A 10156-nucleotide genomic window follows, 5' to 3' on the forward strand; every position below is an offset into this window, starting at 1 on the left:
CAAATAAAGCTACTTAACGTGATTGATGTCCTAGACCTATTAATAGAGACCATTATTTATTTGATTTAATGTATTTATCTAATGTAATGTAATCATCTATAATGTCTATGATTAAGTTATAATTATTGTATTACTTGGTATTATGTAGTTTTTCTTTTCAATAAAAACATAAACAAAGTCTTACCCGGATATGATTACTAAAGGTGTTTTATAGGGCGACCATCAGGGGGTGCCACACAGCTAATACAATTAGCTGAGTTGACCAATCTCAAATATTTTAATCATGTGAAAAGGTTTTGTTTGATATACATTTAATAACCATATTCATTACATTATTTGTAAATATATGAAATAGAGTATTGTAATTACAAAGGTGAATTTGAGCAAAAAATGGCAACAACATGGTCTGACTTTCAGTATTAGTTTATTTAATTGCACTAATAAATCACTGATTAACAGTACAACGCAGTGCGGCTTGGCATCAACTTGTTCTGTACAATTTTACAAATCACATTTTTTAAATATTTGTTTCAAACCAAAAAAAAAAAAATCAAAACTATTCTCTTCATCAGTAGGATTTTATGTGGTTTATGTTGTTTGAAGTGTCCTTCAAGCATGATCCCCTCCTCTATATGGACATGGGGGGGAAAATATCAGTAATGCAGTTGATAAATGTATGCAATAATATCAAAAATAATGACAACAACAATAAACGTACATGTCGAAAGCCTTTTTCCGTTGTCCGTCACTTTTCAGTGTCTGAAAGAGCAGTGCCTGCAGGTCTTCCACATGGAACAGAGGACTAACAGCTCTGACTTCAGTGGGAACGTTTACATCTTCAAACGCAGACTTCATGAATGAACTATCCACAACACTTTTCTTGCCCATGAAATGCCCTAAAAAGAAAAATCAATGTCAATATAAACTGTCAAAAAACAAATAAAGAAATAATGCCAAAAGGTTTTGCTTCTCTTACCTGTTGCCCACAGATTCCCTCTTGGATTCACCTTGATCTTTGAAATTTTATTTCTCAGCTCAGTTAAATCAAGAGTCATTGAAGATGTCATGGCGAGGTATGAGATAAGAATGAAAGAAGACAGGAATCCTGCTCTGCAGATCTTTGTTAAGGTGCCTGTCATTCCTCAAATGTGCTCTTTGCAATTTGGTGCAGGTTAATTAAAATCTTTTTGCTCCTGTTACTTCGGAGCCAGGCAGTTATACTGAGATAGGATGGGCTTAATATTCTAATGGCATGAAGTCATCAAGCTGTGGTCAGCTTCTTATTGGATGAATGATGCACATTAGGGAGCCTTGTGTCATTCTGACGATTGTAAAATATGTGACCTTAGTGAAAAACCACCAATTATCATGTCCAAACACCAATAAACACTTTCCTCTCCAGCATCCAGCACTTAAAACACAGAAGCAAGTCTTCAACGCCAGACAAAAGACAGAGCAGATGTATAATTAAATGCACCAATTTATTTGTATAAGTACTTTGACGTAAACGTTACAGAAAGGCACATAGGCCACTGCATGCCGAGTAGATGTAATGGCCTAAGAAATGTTTTGAAAACATGGTTCATTGGCTACTGTGTGTGCACAGTTTACTTTCTTATACAAGTCCTTGCAGGACACAGTATCAAAAGTACAAATATCTTTCAACTAGCATTACAAAAGAACCAAGACATTCCTTTGAGCCTCTGCAGTATAACAGCTGCAGTGCGGTAAATAAGGGATTTAAAATCACAGATAAAGGAAAAGCTTACATAGCACATAAATACAAAAGTTCACTTGCCAGTTAAGTCAATATGACCATATAGCTTCGATATCATTCCCAAGGTAATTCATAAAATTGAATAATGTGGGATAGTACACATTTTATAAACTCATTTTTACATTGCACTTAGATTACCTGCACCTACTCAAAGTCTGTCATCGTTTAACAATCACTGCCATTAACCATGGAGGTAGGAACTGTCACGTATTTAATACAAAACAAGAGGTGCTGCTTTACAAAACAAGACGTTCCCACAAGCGCTGATCTAAGAAATATGTCTTCTGAAGTTACCATGGTTTCCACATCTTTCTCTGATCTTACTTGTTTTATTTCTATCATGAGACAAGTCCTGATTTATAAAACATTATCTCTGATATGCCGCCAAACTTCACTTTCACACCTGCTCTGAATTATCGGAAACCATGTACCCTGATTTGACATTACACTGACTGTTCACTTGCCTACAAAAATACAATTCTGGCAATTTGAGGTATTTTCAATACTGCTGCACCACACATCCAATACCTCTCCATGTCCCCCCCATACAGAATAAAGAAAGAAAGACATTTTTTTAAAATGTAAAATGAAATAAAAAGGCCAAAACTTGGACATCTGGGAAGTCACAAGTAAAACATGTCCAATAAACATAAAGACAAAAGCATTTCAGAATGCGTAATTAGAATAATGGAAGTTGTTCTACGTGTGGCCTTATTTCAGAAGGCCTTGTGTAGCAAAACATCTCCCATGTATTTAACCACAGGATAGTTCAACAAAAAACAGTTTAACACAAATGTGGAAATACAGCTTTTAAATGAATACAGAAACATACTGTTTTGTAAGAAATACATTTCTATCCTTGTACTGCAAATGAATTGCAAAACAGTCGTGTCATTAAAACTGCAACCTGAATCCCATTCAGGCAATAGTGTGTAGCATTAAATACTTAAGACAAAATTACAATTAAAATAAACATTGATTACAAAAGCAGAAAGCCTTCAATGTTACATTAACCGATACCAAACCTAAAGACTAACAGACATTCCTGAGTCTCCTGTCAGGGTGGATGCAACATTTGGAGGAAAAATAACAAAGCATCAGCTGTAATATGTGTGCAGTTGTGTCTGAAAGGCAAGATGAATATATTCCCAACATGCAAAGTTAAATAAAAAATTATAAAAAAGTTTAACATTAATTTATCTTCTTATTTAAGAAAATACCGTTTTTTTTAATTAAATGTAAAGGATTTGCTTAAATATACCAAACAGCCTCTGAATAAATTGAGAGAAATAAAAAAAATAAAGGCTCAAAACTTTCATGCAGAACATTTAGTAACCCTTGTTACTTTCATGTTAAACTGAAGATATTAAAGCAGCTTTCGAGAGGTCTCACTGCCGGAGAGAGACTGCTTGTGTCTGAGAGTGAGCGCTAAGTTTTAAATTACAGTCCGAGGTCTCGTCACAGTGCAGACTTGCCGTCTCTCCTGCCTGCGATGGCTCAGGGTCAATTAGCTCCGGTAACAAGTCATTGACCTCCTCACTATCTGCTGAGCTAACTGGCTTATTAACCCGCTCCTTCTCCCTCACCTTCGCCTCGTTCTCATCGCCTTCTTTCTTCCCTTCATTGGGATCTTTGACTTTGTGTACAATGAAAAGATGTCTGTTGAGGGACAAGACAGATGTGAAACACAAACCACAGTGAAGGCACTGAGGAGTGTTTTCATCAGTTTTATGCTGTGGTATATGCTGCTTGAACTGTGTACTGCTTTCTGTGAGGAAACCACATTTTGAGCAGCGGAACTGAGTTTTCAGACGTTTAGCCGGAGGAGCCTCTGGAGTCAAAGTGCGATCCTGTCCCTCCTCCCGTGTGTCCATCGCAGGTGTATCTGATACAAGCCCCTACAAATCAGAGAAGCACACACTTTAAAAGAAACTGATGAACAGTAAGATTCCTAACATTTGTATTTGCAAGAGCTTTTATTGGTTTAAAAGCATTTAAAGAGAAATGATAAACTACCTTGCGCAAAGCCTTTTTTGATTCCTGGGCGACTGTTTTCGGCATTTGGGCGAGATCGGGATTTTTGATTCCATGCATTAGACTGATGTGGTTCTTCAACATCACACTCGTCGTGAATGTTGTCTTGGTATCCGTGCAATACCTAAGATGAAAGAAATGGAAGTGGATTTGAATGATTTACAGGGACATATAATAATCACTCTGGGGCTGTGATTTGTTCATTTTCCCAGATAAAAAATCTTACCAGCAGGTGTACATTTTTTTCTTTTTCCCATCATGGTCATCACGAATATGTCTTCTCAAGCTGATTGCAGAGTTGAAAGACTGCTCACAATGACGACATGGATACTTCTTTACCGACTGTTGGAAAAACGTGGACAAATAAAAAGGTATCAAAAGAATACCGGTGCTCAGTGTCCGAACTACGGGGGGACTCGGGGGATCCGAGACCCCCTGAAACTGACACAAGACCCCCCGAAAACATGATTTGGGAAATGTTGGGGGGTCTCTAAAATAGTGTTTTCGAGATCCGCGCTCTGAGTCAAGCGCAAGAGCAAGCGCAAGCGCCCCCCCCCCCGAGAGAAAAATGGGACCCCCCGAAAATCTCGGCATAGTTCGAACACTGCCGGTGCTCACTGTCCTCACAACCGTTTCCTCATGTCACAGAGTGGAAGGCGGTTTGCCAAAGTGTTTCAGATTAGGTCGACTAATGGGAAATACCACCCAAACTATTGATCTGGTTAAACGTAAAATCATTTTTAGGTAGACAAGGAACAAGGAAGTGATTATTTGACATGAGGAAAACACTTCTATTTCATCAATACATACAAATGCTCAATTTTCACTCAGGCTGAGTGCTGCCATTTTCAGTAGTTTGATCTGCACAAATCTGTGTGATGTTGCAGTTTAAGACATTTAAAGTAGCAGCAGACTGAGCCAACACCTTTAGACTGTTTTAATTATTATATAAGTGAATGCTGCAGTCATTAAAGTGTGGTTTATACACACACTTTCCAGCACCGGGGAACCAGACCTCACCTTTCTGTGGTTGGTCTTCACGTGGGAAACATAGGATTCTCGTTCAGGGAACCACTTCAGACACTCGCCACACGTCCAGCCGGTGGGCTTCACTCGAGCCTTCCTGTCCTGCTCAGATTTTTTAACAGGGTTGTGGCTTTTCTTTTGTTGGACTGAATGACCATCCTGGGACCAGTCAGGATTGTCTGATTTTTTACTGATCTTCTCTGTCTCTTCTGTCATGTTTCCTACGTGAACACCCTGCAAAACAAAGAAAACGAGGCAACAAATTATAACACAATACTACTATTTCCACACACACACACACACAACCTTGTTTTTGTAGAGTTTGGCTAAGGACACACATTAAACAGTGTTCCGGAACTGTGAAATTACAGATGTGGATTTTTCTGCATCATTTGCATGGTTTCATAGACAAAATCTTGTGACACAATCTAACATTGCATAACAGAAGTTAAGCAAGTTTAACACTTCTTCCAAAGGCTCAGTTTGAATTTCACTTTTTTTAACAGTTTCAAAAAACCAATCAGAAGAGCTAGAGTGGCCAGTTTCATTTATGTACCTAGAATACATAGAAACAGTTATAAACTCTCAACACACAATAAAATACATTCCAAAAAGAACACTTGCAGAGACTTTAAACTGACAAAGATACAAAATGACTCAACAAAAAATACAATCAGGGCTAACCTTGAAGTGCTGCATTAGCAGCTGCTTTTGTGGAAAGACTGCATTGCATTCTGGACACTTGAATACACACGTAACACGCTTGTTGGCATTCTGATGGAAATGCTGAACTAGTAACTGCTTTTTCTTGAAGACCGTCTCACATGAGCACTTAAAAATTAACCTGCAAAGAAGGGGGAAAAACTTTTAAAATTAGCAGTTAAAGGAGATTTACAACTTTTAACTGTCAGGCGATAAGGAGTTGACTTACACAGGGGATATTTTGCTTGCACTGTGTTTATTTTTTAAATGTACTTCACAGCCGTCAGACGTCTTGAAGGCAACTGGGCAGATTGAGCATTTGTAAAAGACGTCACAGTGTTTCTCCTCAATGTGAGTCTTTTGTCCTTGAAGGGTCTTGAAAACCATATCGCAGTGAAGACATCTGAAGGAGAATGAAACATGATGCAACTTTTGTGTAACACTTTAAAGTATGTTAAGAGGCGTGCATTTTGTGCTTTCCTACTTACTTGTACCAAGCCTTGCGAGCGTAGTGCAGACAGTTTTCCTTGACATGTTTCTGTATGTCTGCAGAACGACTCAGGGCACCACACTCAGGACAGCAGTAAGGCGATTTGTGAGCGTGAATGCGCTGGTGTGCTCTGAAGCTGCACTTGTTGGGTAACAACATTGAGCAAACCTTACACGTCTGTTCATAGAAAAAAAAAAAAGTTCAAAGAAGATATGAAAACATTGGAAAATACATAAATACTAGCAAAAGAGCCATTCAAAATAAAAGTCTGGTGATATTTTATATTTTTAAAACACTAACATTATCAAGGTTCAGTGAGATCTTTCAGTGAGACAGTTTGAGTGTCACAGATTTCTTTAGAATAATAAAAATATCCTTCAATAAAGATCAACTTACGAGTCCTTCCACGTCCTCAGACGGCCTCTGGTAATGGCCTGCTAATGCTTTGTAGTCGGATAACTGCTTGTTACACTCCAGGCAACGGAGTCTGTGGCGAATAACATTGTCTGGATATAGGGGCAGGACAGGTTGGTTTTTAGGTGAGGGTAAAGAGTAAGAGTCCACATTCACAGCACTCAGTGGTACAAACATGTGTTCCTCTGCGATGGGTTTCATATGGAGCTGCGTGCACTGCATCACCGTGCCGTTGTTCTTGTGCTCCCGTGCATGTGCCAACAGGGCACACTTGTTGAAGAACACTATTGTCTTTGCACAGTGAGTACATCCGACTTCAATGTGAACACTCCTCCTGCTGTAATGATACGCAAGACTCCTCTCCACCCCGAAGGAGTCCCCGCACTCAAGGCAGCAGTATCCCCGAGGTGGAAGGCTGATATTGCTCTCTGGAGGGGGGTTCAGGTTGGGAACATATGTAGGCACAGGGTTGGCATTGTTCAACAGTCTATTTAAGGTTCCTGCAGCTGTGTTGGTACCGGATGTGCGAGGATAAGAGTTTGCTGTTTTGATCTGATGCACCAGAGGCACAGTGCTGTACACCGTAGGGGAGAGTGTGTGTTGGCTTTGCTGAAGAGAGGTGGACCGTGCAGCTACAGAAGCAGCAACACTGTGAGGGACAAGGTTCAGACTAGCCAAGTGCATTGCTTTGGGAAGGTAGTTGGTAGTTGTTGTAGGGCCCGTTGTGGCTGCTCCTCTCTTTGTTTTCTGCCCCTGATGTGCAGCAGATCGTTTGACAGTGCTGCTAGTATTATGGAATACTGTTGCACGCTGTGTTGTGCCCGACTTCCTGGAGTTAACCTCTGATTTGTTGCGTAAAACCTTTGGGGAAGATGTACTGGACGGGGTACCTTTAATTTGCACTCCTACAACACTATCATTAGAGGCCCCTTGAGACTGATGGGGAGACATATTACAGAAAGAATCTTCACTCATCATACTATGTGATGGAGAGGATTCATATGCTGAATGAACTTCATCTGTTTCTGAATCAGGCACCACACTAGTGACTGTGCGCTTGATCTGCCCAGATGTAGTTTTAATGGTTTTAATTCTGACCCTGGGTATGGCAGGGGGGGACCCAGTGGCCACTGCAGGGGATGCTTTGCCACTACTATCACTGCAGATGCTTACAGGACTATCAGAGGGTTTCATTAACCGTTTCACAGCTTCAAGAGGACTTTGTGGGGATAAAAGTAAGGTGGGGTTGGTTTTCTTGCCATCATTCTGAATTGCTGATAACTCTCTGGGGTTATTCTGCTCACTAGCATCTTTTCTACTATTTAGAGCCACCAGAGCCTCAAGGCAAGAGGACACTTTCGATGTCTGAGATTTGACATGTGGATAAGAAGTGGGAACATCCGTTGTGGATCCTGAACTGCAGTTGGTTTTAGTGATGTTCTGGTCACCACTTGGTGGGGGAAATGTACTCTGTAATTTGTCTGTTTTGTTAAGGACACAGGTGTCAGAGGACTTCTCAGTTCTACTACCTTCCTCTCTGCTACTCCGTGTGTTTTTGTCAATATCATAGTCCTTTGGACAGTCATCAAACAAGCTTAGGTCCGGCTTTTTTTGATTGTCTGGGATTGAAGGTTCCACCAGAACTGAGGCTTCTGAAAAACAGGATGTGTCTTGTTTTGGATACATTTCATTTCTACTGCACTGAGTGTCTTCAGACTCAGGACTGGAGATAGGACTAAAATGAGAAAGTGACTGGGAAAATATTGGTGTTCCATCAGGTTTCTGTTGAATAGGTGCCTTTCCAAGAAGCTCTCTTGAAGTCTCCCCATTCAAAGCAGAGACAAATGATTTGGAAAAGTCAGCGTTATTTGTCTCAAGAAAGTTAATGGCGGTCTCGTGTCCTCTGAATCCATTTTGCAATGATGGTTCTAATCCTTCCAGCGACTCCTGGCGACTTGTGTTTTTCACAATAACACTTACGACAGGAATATCTGCTGTAGTGACAGCTTGGTTACTCAGTAAGCTGTCATCCAGACATATTCCTGTGTGTTTCAGCTGACTCTCTGTCTCCTCATGACTCCCCTGGATGGGCTCTTTAGCGTCCAACCCTGTGGCATCTGGGATGTCAAAGGCAGCCAGGAGATCATCAAAATCTGGGGTTTTCATGTCACCCATGGCTGCACAGTATCATAGACCTGCAGAAACACATAAAGAGTTAGACTTATATATATATTCTTCCAATTGCAAAGTGTGTACTACGGACAAGGCTTATGGGACTGTTCTGAATCTGAATAATAACAGTTTAGCACCTTGGTAACGTCCGCTATGCTAACGTTAGCTTTAGATAGCATGGTTGTGATAGATATGTTGGTCCATGCAGATACTATTTCGTACCAAAGCATACATTTACACACGCATGTATGATCAAAATATACATGCATTGCAGTCTACAGGGCCATTCCAAGTCACAACTCCCTAATAGGCAGAACTACATTGATGTTGTTTTGCTGTAGAAGCGGCTAACTAGCCGACTAGCTACATAACGGAGCCAAGACAGCAGGTTAGCAAACTAGCCTAGCAGCCAGCTAAAGCATTCAGCCTAGCAAACGTTATTAAACTCTTATTGATGCACACATGAGCTTACCATTTGATCCAGTTATGTTAACCATCTCCAGTAGCTTTTATCCAGTCAACTGTAGACGCTAGGTGTAAGCCAGCTAGGTTTGTCTGTTGCAGGGTTTCATTGCTAGGCTACAAGCTACTAGCGTTAACTTCGTTTTCTTTTCCCCCTACAGGGCGATTCAGCCCTCGACGCTGTCTGACAGTCAAGAGGCGGTGCCATGGATGGAGCGCTTGGAAAGTTACTTCTACATGCAACGTTACAGAAAACAAACATCGGCAACTATGTGGTAAGTTGACAGAGGTACGTAATGCAAAAGTTACACCACAAAATTAGATATGACACATATGCGTGCCCCTGGCATGCCATGGAGGGTCCATTGCAACATACAAAGGCCAACCTAGGTTGAAAGCTTTGGTTAATATGTATTATTAACCCATAACTAACCACCAGCGTTTCTGCAACTATGCAATAGTGTCCAGTCCTTCTTGCCTAAATTGCTTTCAGTGATAATTTGATAAAAACGGTTAGCTTTTAGTACATTAAGTAAAGCTCCAAAATGACTGGATCTTTTCCAATATGCAACTCAAGCATCTTTATTTAGACCGACCATGCCTGGTGAAAGTCCAACTGGAAAACAAAGGGACACATTCTCTGAACACTAATACAGTAATATTGTGTGAAAAAGTATGCATGATGATCACAGTGCATTTGACTTAATACCTAAGTACAGTGAAAGTTAGCTGAGGTTCTTTAGACAGTGTTGCAGGCTATTATGTTCAATTTAAAGGTTCTATCACACACAGTCGTGTATTTCAGCTGTTATCTCAACAATAAATCAAGCCAATGCATCCTTTGTTTTATTAGAACATTTATCCAATCCTCTTTGGCAGTCAGTGTTTTATTTATAAGCACCTGTTCCGCTGTTTGTTCTTGTTAGCCGCATGGATAAGCTGTAATTCATATGGCAACACAAAGACAGATCAGTTATTGTTTCTCTGTTTGTTTTTAATATACACCAAGGTTTTCCTGGCAATTAGTATTGATACTAAGTAAAACTGTCTGTAGAACAGAACGATTAATCATAATTCTG

General features: G+C 40.2%; 1 protein-coding gene across 1 annotated transcript; it reads right to left on the reverse strand.

Moving 5' to 3' along the window:
- Nucleotides 1-1462: 1462 nt before the first annotated feature.
- znf592 (zinc finger protein 592) lies at nt 1463-9306 on the reverse strand. Its single transcript, XM_063911558.1, has 9 exons — nt 9088-9306; nt 6426-8638; nt 6028-6206; nt 5769-5942; nt 5522-5681; nt 4832-5071; nt 4038-4153; nt 3794-3935; nt 1463-3675 (listed from the first exon to the last, which is right to left on the reverse strand). Exons 2-9 carry the CDS (start codon nt 8616-8618, stop codon nt 3166-3168), a joined length of 3714 nt encoding a protein of 1237 aa, XP_063767628.1. The 5' UTR covers nt 8619-8638; nt 9088-9306; the 3' UTR covers nt 1463-3165.
- Nucleotides 9307-10156: the final 850 nt, after the last annotated feature.

The sequence above is a fragment of the Eleginops maclovinus genome, chromosome 2 (assembly GCF_036324505.1).
Source record: "Eleginops maclovinus isolate JMC-PN-2008 ecotype Puerto Natales chromosome 2, JC_Emac_rtc_rv5, whole genome shotgun sequence".
NCBI classification, from domain to species: Eukaryota; Metazoa; Chordata; class Actinopteri; order Perciformes; family Eleginopidae; genus Eleginops; species Eleginops maclovinus.